We start from the raw sequence: 16,137 nt of genomic DNA on the forward strand, positions 1-16,137 counted from the left end.
AACCAAGCATGCATGTCGCTTGGCTTGAATCAGGCCATTCCTTCAAACACAGCATTTGGGAATATCTAATCGAGACACCCCCCCATACATCATCTGAACTACCTACTTAGGTCACCTTCCAAATTATGCAAGTTCTTCTATTACCTCACTAACTGGGTATTAGTCAGTGTTCTTTGAGAAAAAAATCTCCAGCTACCAAATCATGTTACTGACTGCACAATTTAGGACCAAATAGAATGCACCAGCCGTTCCGTAAAGGCCACAGACTGTGGTGGGGATAGCTTCAATCATGATAATGAGCACTGCTTATACCGTGTAACCAAATGTCCGCTGTGCTAGGGTGGGGCTCCTCAGCACTGTACTGTGCTGCTGTGGGGAGAAGTACCGGGGTACGTACCTGCTGGGGTGGGCGATAAGATAAGATAGCGGTCCAAATTTCTGCGATTGCATTGCCAAACTGCAATAGTTTCGATTCGATACAACATGATCAGGCACTCGGTGGTGATCGATTGATTAGAAGGGCTCGTTCAAGATGCCTCACTCTGAGCAGAAAGATGCTCCCCTTGTCAAACGCCAGAGAGTCGGCGCCCCAGCCAAAACTGCCTCTCACCCGCCAAAAGGATCCAGAATTTTTGCGCCGTTCAGGGTGAGCTGCTGCGACACGCCTCAATGCTTTGCTCTCGACTGCTGTCAAAGTTGGACCGCTAACAATGCTGCCGAATAGACCGTGGGCCTAGTCTCTCCTACCACTGTTCCTTTCACTTCGATACCCCTGGGGAAAACGACATTCCAAGTAACCACCTCCGTGGGCCGATCTCTTCAGACGTACGACCTCAAGCGCGGTCTCAACCTCGTCTTCATCACTCGCCCCCAGGCTCCTGCCGATATAACAGCCACCTATGCATGGAAAGAGAAGGTCTTTGCCGCATGGGGCGACTCGCGCAATGGAGGCCCTCAAGGGTTCTGGGTCTTTCAGCGGGGCAAGAAGGTCGCAGAACTGGCGCTGCCCAGCGACCTTGACCAGCCTATACGGCAGATCCTCATCTTCGGTTCTTGGATAGTGGCGTGCTGCTCGACGAGAATCGAGGCATGGAAGACTTCCACCTACGAGCACTACACAACTCTGCACACCGTTGCGTCCAAGACAGGGGACAATGAGCTGACTGGTGGCGTTTGCAACATGCCAACCTACTTGAACAAGATATTCGTGGGCCGTCGGGATGGCTGGGTCGAAATCTGGAACATTAGCACGGGGAAATTGGTCTACACTATTCTGCCCCCGTCGCCAAAGTGTGGCGCTGTCGCCTGCCTGGAGCCTACACCAGCCCTGTCGCTGCTCGCCATTGCCTATTCGAACGGCCCTCTGATCATCCACGATGTTCTCGTGGACAAGAGAATAGTACAGCTCATGGCAGGCACGGAGGAGGCACCAGTTTCGACAATCTCGTTTCGGACGGATGGCCAGGGCGCAGGACACGACGGCCGCAAAGACGGTGTGATGGCGACTGCAACGACGAAAAATGGCGACATTACGTTCTGGGACCTGAACAAAGGTGGACGGGTCATGGGTGTTCTTCGCAGCGCCCACAACCCACCAGCAGCGGAGGGTCCCACGATTGGCGGTGGAGTAAGCAAGGTCGAGTTCCTTCCCGGCCAACCCGTCATCGTCACCAGTGGCCTGGACAACTCCTTGAAATCGTGGATTTTCGACGAGTCTCCGTTCACTCCCATACCGCGCATCCTGCATTCCCGAAGCGGACATTCTGGGCCTGTAACGTGTCTCGAATTCCTGCCATCCGACTTCGACGGCTCCGAGGCTGGCAACAAGTGGCTATTGAGTGCTGGAAAGGACCGAAGTCTCTGGGGATGGAGTTTACGTCGCGACGGCCAGAGTACCGAGCTGAGCCAAGGAGCCATCAGGAAAAAGGCAAAGAAGATTGGCATCCTATCCCAGTCTGCACTCAGCCACGGACCGACAACCACCCTTGATGACCTGAAAGCACCTGAAATCACATGCATATCGTCATCGCTCAACCGCGACGGTGGCATGGGAGCCATCCCCGGCAAACATCAAATCTGGCAAAAAGGAAACGTTCAGAAGAAGAACGACGCTGAGATCAGCGGGATGACTGGCTGGGAAAGCGTAGTCACTGGTCACAAGGACGATCCTTATGCGCGAACTTGGTTCTGGGGTCGGAAGAGGGCTGGTCGGTGGGCATTCCAGACAGGCGATGGTATGAACGTCTCCACAGTTGCCATAAGTCACTGCGGCACTTTCGCGCTGGTGGGCTCAGAGGGCGGCAGTATCGACATGTTCAACTTGCAGTCAGGTGTGCACCGACAGCGCTTCCCCTCGCGTCTGACCCCGGCGCAAGCCAGGCAACTTCGGATCCACCAGTCAAAACAGGCGGATTCTGTCGAGGAGTTCCAAGCTCGATCAAGCTTCAACTTCACCCCGGGAAGTGGCAAGCACACCAAGCCAGTGACCGGCATCGTCGTCGATTCGATGAATAAGCTTGTCATATCATGCTCCTTGGACGGTACGGTCAAGTTCTGGGACTTCCTCACGGGCAATTTGCGGGAGCAAATCGATTGGGCTCCCATGACAAAAGTAACAGGCTGCCGGTATCACGCGGCGAACGACCTCATCGCCTTTTCCTGCGACGATAATTCCATTCGCGTGGTGGATATTGAAACTAAAAAGACCATCAGAGAATTCTGGGGCTGCAACGGTGCTATCAACGACTTCTGCTTCTCCAACGACGGGCGCTGGGTTGTCGCAGCGTCACAAGATTGCGTCTTGCGAATTTGGGACCTCCCTACAAGCCATCTCATCGATGCCTTCAGGTTTGAGACACCATGCACGGCTCTGGCCTTCTCAGGGACCGGAGAGTACCTAGCCGTGTCGAACGCAGACCAGTTGGGGGTGAACATCTTCACGAACAAAGCCGTGTTCAAACACATTCCGACGAGACAGATATCGGAAAGTGAGATTGGCCAGATCTCAGGTCCTACAACCTCAGGTGAAGGCGGTCAAGGCTTGCTGGAGGCCGCATTCGAGGAGGACACCGCAGAGGATGAGGGAGACGGCGTGGCAGCTCCAAGTCTGGACCAGCTAAGCGCGGACATGATGACGTTGAGTCTGGTGCCCAAGAGTAGGTGGCAGACTCTTCTACACCTCGACCTGATCAAGAAGCGCAACAAGCCGACAGAGGCACCCAAGGCACCCGAGAAGGCACCCTTCTTCCTGCCGTCGGCCTCTGGCGACAAGGCTCAAAATCGTGATGCCCCTGCCAATGCGAAGGAAGAGGACGAATCCAAATCGAGAATAACGAAGCTCGACTGGAGCCGGTCGTCGCAGGCAACGTTCTCGGCGAGGCTCCGCGATGGCGCTGTGGGCGGTAATTATGACGACTTCATCGAGCACATGAAATCACTGTCGCCCTCAGCTGCCGATCTCGAGCTCAGGTCGCTTTCGATTGGTGACGCCGGTGACAGCGAGGAGAACGAGCTGCTCCACTTTATCCGCGCGGTGACGGCTAGGCTAGTAGCCAGACGAGACTACGAGCTGACGCAGGCTTGGATGACAGTATTCCTCAGACTTCATTTTGATGTCACCATGGAGAGCGAGGTCCTGCTCAGGGAGCTGAAGAGGTGGAAGAGTCATCAGGAGAAGGAGAAGGACAGGCTTGATAACCTTGTGGGCTACTGTGGTGGTGTCGTTGGTTTTATTCGGAGTCCCAGGACATAGTAGATACCGGGTTATTAATTAGATGGATCTGATCCTCCACTCATCCGTCCCTATTTCTTGCGGCTATAGTCCATTGCCATGTGAATGATTCTCTGTCCTCGAGGGCCGTGTATAGGTTGATGCTATCGACGAGGGAATCATCCTAGGCATAGTCCAATCTCGAATTCATGCTAATTCTAGAGAGATTTACATCAACTAAGTGTAACTATTAAAACATAATAGGTATATAGTATAAATACTATCTAGGTAAGTATTAAGTTAAGTAAGTTAGTAATTATTTAGGTTACTTAGATATTTAAGTAGGTAGATAGGTAATAAAGTATTTATTTTATATTTAATAATAATCTTTCTACTATTTAACTTTATTAATTAAAGTTATTATTTATTATACTATATATATTAAATTTATTAATATAATATAATAAACTTTAAAATATTTTTAATATAAATATAATATAATATATAAACTTTTAATATAAATATATATAATATAATAAGTTAAAATATAAAGAGTAAATTAAAAGTAAGAGAGATATATAAAGAAATATTTAAAGAAATATTTAAAGAAATATTTAAAGAAATATTTAAAGAAATATTTAAAAAATAAAGAAAGAAATAAAAAAAAAGAAAGAAAAAGTAGGAAAAAGGAAAAAAGGAAATATTTAAAGAAATATTTAAAGAAATATTTAAAGAAATATTTAAAAAAATATTTAAAGAAATAAAGAAAGAAATAAAGAAAGGAATAAAGAAAGAAATAAAGAAAGAAATAAAGAAAGAAATAAATAAATAAATAAGTAAATAAATAAATAAATAATTTTTTTCTTTCTTTTTTTCTTTTTTTTATTTTATTTTATTATTTAATTAACTTTTCTCTTTTTTTTCCTTTCTTTCTCTCCTTTTATTACTCTCTTCCCTCTACTCTCCCCCTTTTATTTACACTTAAACTTATTATATTATATACACTAAGCTCCTTAATATAATATAATAAGTTTAAAAATACTCTTAATATAATAGAGTGTAGTAAGCTTATTTATACTTACTATATTATATTATTATATTAAATATAATAAATAGTAACTTTATTATTAATAATACTATTAATAATATATTATTATAATAAAAGCTAGTAGCTTTTAACTTAACTTTAAATATACTTTATATAATAAACTATAATAAATATTATAATATATAATTAAAAGCTATATTAGAGTAGAGTTAAAATAATAATATGTGTGTAAATGATATAGTAGTGGATCTTAGCCGGAATGTATAAATTAGCACCAACTCTTGAAGTCACTTATCGTGGCTATTCTAGAGCCCGGAACTAGTTAGAGTGGAATCTTAGCTCTGTCTGACTGCAGTACTTGACAATTTCCTCAGTCTTAACACATCCCTCACCAGACAGTGTAATGGGATGCTTGTTCTAGAGACTACATATGAATTTTAATAATAGAGATTAAGTGAATACATGTGAGCCCGGGTGATTACTAACTATTATTCAATGGTCACTCACTTTTAAGTAAGTATTATTATTAATAGGATATATACATATATTTATAGGAGTAATTATAGTTTATTAGGGTAGTATATTCTATCTAAGTTCTAAAGGTACTTTTATAAAAAGTAAGAGTCCTAACTATATACCTTTTAAAATATACTTATTTTATAATACTTATAATTTTTCTTTAAAAAATAAATAAAATAATAATTTCTAACTTATTTTAATTATTACTTTAAATTATAAAAATTAATTAAATATTAATTATTTTAATTTATTTTAATTACTATTTTAAAATAAATTAATAAAATTATAATTTAAATTATATTTATATAATACTTATATAAGTAAAGTATTATATTAATAATACTTATAATTAATTAAGTTTAAATCTCTTTATTATTAAATAATATTATATTAAAAATTATAATAATTATTTTTAATTATTAATTCTTTTAAATAAGTTTCTTTTATAATAATACTTAATAATTTTTATTATTAAAGTTATTAGAATTATTAATATTAACTTATTTTTATTAATATTTTAAAACTTTTATTTTCTTTTTAAACTTATTATTTAATATATTAATATATAATTTTTGTAATTATTATAATTTTAAACTTTATAACCTTTAAAGCTTTAAATTTTATAATAACCTTTATAACTTTAAGTTATATAACCTTTATAATTATTATTTTAAAAAGTTTTTAAATTATTATTATCTTTATATTTTACTTTTAATCTTTATAAAAGTTAATAATAAATTTATTATTAAACTTCTTTTATTTTTAATTACTTTATATTTTATTATTTTAAATTTTTATATATTACCTTTAAAACTTTATAAACTTTATAAACTTTATAAACTTTATTTATTATTTTCCTTTATTTTATATTATTTAAAAACTATTAATTAAAACCTTTTATTTATTTTCTTTTATTTTCTCTTTATAATATTTATAAAAGAATTTTAATAAAGGAATAATTAAATAATATAATCTATAATACTTTAAATATTAATTATTTTCTATTAACTTTAATTATACCTACCTTTTATAATTTTATTAATAATAATAATTATATTCTTTATAATTTTATTTATTTTTATTATATTTTTATTTTCTTTATTATCAATAGTAATTATCTTATTTTTATATATATTAATATCTCTTATAATTTTATTAAAATATTTATTATTAAACTTTAATATAATATTAATAATAATTATTATCTTTTATTATATTTATTACTCTTCTTTTAATACCTAATATTATACCTTTATATTTAAATAATAAAATAAACCTTTAACTTTAATTTTAATAGCTTTATAATATATACTTTAATAATACTTTTATATATAAAGCTTATATATATTTATTATCTTTTAAAATAAGAAAGTATATATTTAATTTAATATTTTAATTTATTTAATAATTCTTTTATAACTTTTAATATAATAATTATAAAATAATTAAATATATTTTATTTCTTTAAATTTATTATTATAAAAATTATAATAATATAATATTTTAAATAATAGTTTATTTAATTTATATTTAAATTATATAAATTAATAATAAAACTTTTAATATAAAAATATCCTTTTATATTTTTATATTATAATAAAGGAAAATTATTAATTTTAATATTATAAATTATTAAAATTTTATAAATTATAATTATTATTTTATAATTAAAGTAAAGTTTATTAATTTAAACTTTTACCTTTTCTTTTAACTATTTAAATTAATAATATTTTTAAAATATATTTTAATCTTACTCTTTATAATTTTACTTTATTATATTATTTAATTATATAGTTATATTTAATTTATATTAAAGTTTCCTCCTTTTAAACTTTCTTTTATATTATTTTAATATTCTTTTATATAATCCTTATTATTATTATTATTAAAAGAATAATTAAGTTTTATTAAATAATAATAATATTATTATTAAAAGTTTTTATATAATATTTATAATATTATTTTTAACTTTAATAATATTAATACTTTTATTATTTTATAAATATTTATAATTATTTTAATTATTTATTATATTATAATTATTATAATAAATATTAATTATATATTTTAATTATTAATTTATTTTATTAAATATATTATTATTTAAATATTTAATATTTTATAATATATAAATATTTTATTAATAAATTAATAAAATATATAATATAAAATATAAATTAAATTTTAAAAATATATTAAAATATAAGTTATAAAATAAAACTTAATAACTATTATTATTAAATATAAGTAAGTTAATAATATAATTAAATTATAAGTAAAAATATTTAAAAATATATAAAATATTACTTTTAATTATAATTATAATATTTAATTATAATAATTATAATTATAATAATAAATATAATAATAATAATTTTAAATTAAAATAATTATAATAATAATATTTTTATAAGGATTAAAATAAGATTTAATATATTATAATAGTAAAAGTAAAAGATTTATAATATAATATTAAGGAAAAGTTTTAAAGATTATAGTAATAATAATTAGAAATAAATAGTTATTAACTTATTATACTTTCTTTATTAAATAAAAAATAATTAACTTTAAGTTTTTTACTAATTTATTTATATAAATATAAAGCTTATTATTATTAATTAATTTTATAAAGTTAAGTTTAATTTTCTTTTATAAATATATATTAAGTTATTTTTTATTAATTTATTTTACTTTAATAATTTTTATACTTTATATAATTATTATAAAATATAATATTTATTATAAAATATTTCTTTTATAGTTTTAAGTTTTATAAAATATTTATATAAGTTATATAAATTTATATAAATAATAAATAAAATATTTAATAATAATAATTATTATATAATTATTTTTAATATTATTATTAATAAAATTTTAATATTTATATTATTTATTATTTTATATATTTTATTTATTAATATACTTTAAATAACCTTTTATATTTTATTAAAATTAATAAAAATATTTTATTTAAAATAAACCTTTTATTATTACTTATATAAGTTTTATTTTTAAAAATAATAATATAATTTAATTATAAAATTAAGTTTTATTATTAATAAATAATTTATTTATAAATATAAAAGTTTTATTATATTAAAGTTTAATAATATATATTTTATATTTCTTATAATATATTTTATTTATTATAATAATTATTTATTTAATTATTTATAATACTTCTTTTAAAGTTTTATACTTATATAATAATAAATAAATTATATAATATTTTTAATTAGTAAATAAAGTTATATATACTTTTAAACTTTTATTTTAAGTATTATTAAAAGTATTATCTACTATTTTATTAATAATTATATTTTTATTTTTTTATTCTTTTATTTAATTTTAATAAAATTAAATATATTTATAATTAAATAAATATTATTAAAGTTAAATAATTATTTAAATATTAAATTAATTTTTAATTTTATATAAAGCTTTATAACTTTAAGTTCTTTTTTATTATTTAAAAATTTATTTATTATTAATATTAAAATATTATTTATTTATATTTTAATAATATTAAAAGTCTTTATAATTTTATAATTAAAAGATAAAAATTATATATAAAGTATTTTATATAAAGTTCTTTTATAATATTTCTAATATATATTATATTAGTAAATATTAAACTTAAAAATATTATAAAAGGCTTAAAATTTAAATAATAATATCTTTTAAATATTTATTCTTTAATTCTTTAAGTAATAATATAAAGATTATTTATATTAACTTTATTTAAAATTAAATATAAATTTATATAATATTTTATATTATTACTTTTATATTATAATATTAAATTAATAATAATATAATTATAAAATTATATATTAATTTATATATTATAATATTAAATTTTAAATAAAAATTAATATTTTATTATTATTATTATTTCTTTATATAATTTATTAAACTCTTTTATATAATTTTATAATTTTACTCTTTACTTTTATAATATTTAAAATTTAAAAGATAATAATTATTATATTTAATTTATAACTATTTTTAAATTAAACTACTTTTATTTAATTAAATTATTAATTTTTATTTTATTAAATTCTTTAAAAGTAAGTTAAATATTATAATAATATTATTTTACTTTAATTTTATAATTAAAGTATAATTATTATCTTTTAATAAAATATATTATAGTAATATAATCTTTAATTTCTAATAATAATAATTATTTAATTATTAATCTTTATATTTTTTTATTTAATAATAAAGTTCTTTAAAAATAATTATTATTTATTTTCATCTTTATTTTTATAATATAATTAAACTATTATAAATTTAAATGTTATTAATTTATTTAATAAGTTTAATATAATATTAAAATTATTTATTATAATAACTTTATATAAATCTTTTAATTTTTATATTTATATTATATATAAATATTATATTATAATAAATAATTTATATTATTTATTAATTTATTTTTATATTAAATATATTTTAAATTTATTATTTAATTATAGTTTTTCTTAATATCTTTATAACTTTATTAATTATTTTAACCTATTTTAAATTAACTATAAAAGGGTAAATTATATAATATTTATAAATAAATATTAAAAATAAAAAGTTAATATTAAGTTATTTAACTTTATTATATTATTTATTACTTTTATAATTATTTATAAAATAATATTATTATTTATATTATTATAAAACTTTATATATAAAATCTTATATATATATTATAATAAATAATAATATTTTTAATCTTTTAATTAATTAATATATTTTAATTAAAACTTATTTATATTAGATTTTATTATATAAACTTTAATATAAAACTTTAAAATATAAAGTTTATATTTATATTATATATAATAATATTTAATAATTTTAATAAATATTAATTTAAAAATATAAAGTATTTATTAAATATATTTTATTATTATTAATTTAAAAATTTAACTCTTTAAAACTTATAGTTTAATTTATTATATATAAAACTAACTATTTATTTAAATATATTATATTAACTAAAGTTTTATAATTAAACTTATAATTATTATAAAAGTAAATTTAAATTACTTTAATATAAATCTATTTAATTAATAATATTAATATATTTTTAATTTTCTTTAAAACTTACTTATTTATATTTAAATATTTAACCTTTTAAATATTTAATATAAGTAATTTATTATTAGATATTTAAATTTATAATATAATTATTTTAATTTTATCTTTAATAAAAGTAAATAATATTTATAATTTTATTAAAAAGAATTATAAATATCTTTATTTATATAAAACTAATATAATTATTATATTATTATAAGTAAAAAAGTTTATATATTTATAATATAAAATATTATAAGTTTTATTAAAGTTTTTATATTTATTATCTTTAATAACTTAATTATTATTTTATTATTAAACTTTATTTTTATTATACTTATAGTTATTATATTTATTTTATATTTTAAATTTTTTATAATATAAAAACTATTTTATTTAATTATAAAAACTATTAATACTCTTATATTAAAAAAATATTTTAAAAGTATATTTAAAAGTATTTACTTTTAAAAATAAATTAACTAATTAATATAATTATTATATTCTTAAAATATTTTTATTAATTAATATATAAAGAATTAATTTATAAAGAAATTAATATTTACTTTAAAAATTATATATTTTATTATAAATATTATTATTAATATCTTTTTTATAATTATAATATTCTTTTATTTATATTATATTTTTAAAGTTTAAAAAATATTTTAAAGTCTTTTTTATAACCTTTATATTTATATTATAATATATAGTTTATTTATATTATTTATTTTTATTAATAATATACTTTATTAATTAATAACTTTTTTATAAATAAAATACTTTTTCTTTATAATTATTTATTATTAAAGTAATTTTTAAATATTTTTAACTACTTTTATAATTATATTTAAATCCTTTACTTTTTATTAAAAACTTTATAATAATTATTTTTTAATTTTTAAATTATTTATTATATTATTAATTAGTATAATATTAATTTTAAAGCTTAATTATTATATATATAATAATTATATAATTAAATTTAGTTTTAACTATTAAATATAAATTTAAAAATAATTTTTATATAATTATATTAATTTAAATAATACTATTTTAATTTTAAAACTCCTTTATATATTTTAATAATTATTATATAAAAATTATTTTTACTATAATTTTATTATAATACTTATTAATATAATTATAACTTATTAAATATTATATAAAATACTTTATATAAACTTATTTTAAATATTATATTTATATTTTTATAAAAATTATTATTATTTAATTTATATAATAATATTAATAATTTAAATTTATATTAAAATATATTTTAATTTTTAAATATACTATTATAAATAAATTAATATAACTTATAAAGTATAAATAATATATTTTATTTAATTTTTAATATTTAAGAAAAACTATATAAAATTAATTTAATTAAATTTTAATATAATAATAAATATTAAAAATATTTTTATTTTATTATTTAATAAGTTATATAATTCTTTTCAATACTTTTAAAAAATTAAAAATTTTAATAAATTATATAAACTTTATTAACTTTAATCTTTTATTATTTATATAATATAAAAATATCTTATATAAATTATATTTAATAATAATTATATATTATAAATATATTAATATATATAATTAAAATTATATTAAATAAAATATATATCTTTAATATAAACTTTATTTTATTTTATAAAAGAAATATAAAATTTATTTTAATAAATTATATTATTTTAATTATTTTAATAACTATTATATAAATAATAATATTTATAAAAATTTTAATAATATATTAAATAAATAAAGTTATTTATTTAAATATAAGCTTTATTTTAATAAATCTTATATAAGTTTTAATTATAATAGTAAATTTATTAATAAAATATTAATAAATTTAATAATAAATCTTTAAATAGATTTAATAAATTTTCTAATTATTTTTAAAGTTTATAAATAGAGTTAATAAAGAATTTAATAAAAATTTAATATTATTATTATAATTAACTATATATAATATTTATTTATTAAAATTTAAGATTTAAAGTAATATTATAAAACTTATTATTTAATTATTTTAATTATTTTTTAATTTATATTAAAACTTATAATTATAATATAATAAGTTAATTATTATATTTAATATATACTTTTATATTTAAAGAAAGTTTTTAATATTTATTAATAAAATATTAATAGTTAAATAAATATTTTAAATATTTAAATTAAAAATCTTTTAAAAATAATAAAATTATTATTAAAAGTTATTATTAATTATAACTTATTAATATACTTATAAATATTATAATAAAATATTTTATAAATAAAGTTATTTATAATAATTAAAATTATAAATTTACTTTAATATATTTATAATATATAAAGTTAAATATTAAGTATTTAATTAATAGTTTATTTATATTATATATTTTATAAAAATTATATTATTTCCTTTACTTTAATTATTACTATCTACCTTTATTATAATAATTAATATTTTAAAAGTATTCTTTAAAAATTAAATAAATATTATTAAAGTAAATATTATATAATAATATTTAAATTAAATAATATTTTAATATTTATATATTTAAAAATAATTAATAATAAATAATAAAAGGATTTTAATAAAATAAATAGATTAAAAATAATATTATTAAATAAAAGTTAGATAAACTAAATTATTTAAGGAGAAGAAGTTAAAGGAGGTATCTTTTATTAAGTTCTCTTTCCTTCTTAATTTAAAAGGTTTAATAACTTAAAGTAACTCTATACCTTCTATTATTATTATTATTAATAATTATAAACTTTATTCTATTTTATAAATAAATATTATAATAGATTAAATTAAAGTTATTAAAGTTATTAATATTAATAAAAATATTTTAAATATAAATTTTATATATAATAATATATATTATAATAAAAGGTAATAAATATATAATAATTATAAAAAAATTATTAAATTATATAATTTTATATTTATTATTTAAAGTTTATATATAAAAGATTTATTATATAATAAGTTATTATATAATATTTAACTAATATTAAGAATATTATAATAAAAGGAAATTAATATTAATAACTTTTTTTATTTTATTATTTATTATTTAATAATAATTAATTAATATTAATAATATATATATATATATATATATATATAAGAGTAATTATAGTTTATTAAGGTAGTATATTCTATTTAAATTTTAAGGGTACTCTTATAAAAAATAAGAGTTCTAACTATATACCCTCTAAGATATACCTACCTTATAACAATTATAGACTTTCAGTAAAGGGATACATAGTTCAAGGCTTAATGAGCTTGAGGCTGTGACGGCCAGGTCTCATTATATATCCTGCTTAGTCTTTCAAGTGTTAACTTTAAATTCTAGTCCTTTAACCAACCGGTCTTTATAGAAATAGTTATTAGATTTGTGTCAGAGGCACCAATTTCACAGTAAAAAAAATACCGTGTGCCTCTTTGATGATCAACAGCGGAATGTATAAGAATAGAAGCACTTAAGGTGGAATAGACTATTGAGGGTACCACAAACCTTAACCATAGCTTCACTGACTTCTCTAGCCGGATTTTGCAATGATCAATCATTGATGGATTCTTGTGCATTTAGCCGCTGAACTATATCTCATAAGAATATCTCAATAGAACTGTATCTTGGTAACTAACTGTCTGATTGAACCATATCTTGCATTATTATGCCCAGTCTCACAGCTTGTTGTTGCTGCTCCTACTGCTAAATCAAACTTAACTTTTGATTAATCGGTAAGCTTTCCGCCAAACCATACATTACGGAGTATTGATTAGCCATGGAGATTCTGCTCGACTTAGACCCACGATTCAGAACATGCTTCTCCAAACGTTTGTTCCTCAGCTGTCACATAATAATAATTTCTGCAAGTCCTAATGTCCTCACCGGACCACCAAAGACAACTTCACTCGCAATCCGAGACAACATGCATCAGCGTCACGATATTTTCCCGAGTTTCTTGAGGCATTTAGTCGCGGAATTATTCTATTTTGGGTACAGAATAATTTATTGAGACATATCTCCAATCGGTTCTTGGCTGATCACAATCATGGTGTTGCCTCAATCGAGGTGTAACGCTGTTTCAGCCACCAGTTTTGTGGGTCACGAACACGACCTCTTACTCCCAAGGAAAATTAGGTGAGTGACCTCGATTCATTATTTCCGGAATTCCAATGGTAATGTCACACTCCATGTACCTCCCTCATACATCACCGATCACCCAGCTCGGTTCTACAAGGATTGCAATCGGCGTAACTGGAGTATACAAGAAGAGACAACTACACTAGAAGTACAGATAGTGATACACTCAACCGTTACCTTGAGGCCAGCCCCATCGGATGTAGCGTGACGGTGAAGAAACATTTGGACTCCCAGAAAATCCGCGCTCGCTGAGGTGATGGCCACCATACCGCTTGAAGTGGTTTCGTTTTTAATCCCCATACATGTAAAATGTACGTGGCGCCTTCATACAGTGGTAAACGCTCAAGACCCAGCGTCTGAAGAAATACAGTGCCAATAACAGTGGAAAGAGAATACAGTACCGCTTGAAGATGCAAGACAGAAATGACAATGAACTTGAAAGGCCGACACTAGCCGATGACGAGCGTCTCTTCTCTATCCGTAGTTCGCAAAGAGATAGTTCTGGTCTAACCACATCCTACCCATTTGGACGATGCTGCCGGCTTCTTTATTGCATCCGAGGCCCGCCCCGAGTGCTGCTCCGCCCTTTTGACAACAGTTACGTTCGGCACTTGGCGTAAGGGAAACCTTAAATGTGAGCTATGTAGAGGGGATCTAGGCGAGCACACCTGGACTCCGTACCTCAGCAGTCTACTTGCTGTGTCCGCACAGAAGGAAGTGGCAAGCCATAACTGCAATGTTTCCTTGAAACAGTAGCATTTCTGTCACTAGTCAGGGCCGGGTAAAGACAACCCGATATCGACATGCATTGAACCTATGCAAGTGCAATAGCTGTTCGGGTGGGATGTCCAAAAGTAGCCAGGACGCGCATATGTTCAGCACTCTTTTGACGTCCTCACATCCGCTCTGGGACTTCCAGCGCCGCTCTGAACACTTGCAGGAGACACTTAAATGACCGAGAGAGCCCTAATTAGACGTCAATTAACGTCAACAGCCCGGTGACATATTGAAGTATGCACTTCTTGACAGCCCTGAACGAGCGATGTATCGTCGTCTATGTAGGTGGCTGACATCTGTACTGAACACGATAATCTGTGGTTGCAGTAAAGCAACACGCAGGGTTAGCGGCGGCGATACTCCGTTATTCTGGATGCTTACATATGTTTTCACAGTTGCTCTAGCGCCTGTTCGCATGAGAAGAGGAGGCATGGACATTTTCGGCACAGTCTCCTCCTGATATTGTTCAAATCGGGTTAAACTGACTGGGGATTCTGAGACGGAAGGCCTTGACTCCCGAGCAATCTGATTGTCTACATTGCCGGAGTTGGGTCCAGAGCCAAAGAGCATGGCCCAGCCACGCGCTGCCCCCCGCTGAAAAGGCTGGCACCTGCCACTGAAGGGTTGCCCCTCTGAAAAGTACTTGTTGGGTCGAGCGGGAGCCAGGCAGTGTAACACCAAGCGGAGGGAAGGGCCGAAAGGGGCCAGCTGCGCCTTTGGCAGTCGGTTGTCGGAGGTTACTCCAGATAAAGTGCAGCGCAGTGCCGGTGTCAGATCTCTCATAGCACTGACAACCGCTCCGGGGGCGTTGCAACTGGTCTCGACCATGTGGACGTGATACCAGGCTT

The 16,137-nt window shown here is 25.4% G+C and overlaps 1 protein-coding gene across 1 annotated transcript; it reads left to right on the forward strand.

The window, feature by feature from the left end:
• The first annotated feature begins 452 nt into the window (after nt 1-452).
• On the forward strand, nt 453-3,790 carry KVR01_002720 (rRNA-processing protein UTP21). The gene is made up of 2 exons (XM_044791815.1): nt 453-646; nt 725-3,790. Exons 1-2 carry the CDS (start codon nt 533-535, stop codon nt 3,749-3,751), a joined length of 3,141 nt encoding a protein of 1,046 aa, XP_044647735.1. The 5' UTR covers nt 453-532; the 3' UTR covers nt 3,752-3,790.
• The last annotated feature ends 12,347 nt before the right edge of the window (nt 3,791-16,137 follow it).

The sequence above is a fragment of the Diaporthe batatas genome, assembly GCF_019321695.1.
Source record: "Diaporthe batatas strain CRI 302-4 chromosome Unknown Contig00003, whole genome shotgun sequence".
In the NCBI taxonomy this organism is placed as follows: domain Eukaryota; kingdom Fungi; phylum Ascomycota; class Sordariomycetes; order Diaporthales; family Diaporthaceae; genus Diaporthe; species Diaporthe batatas.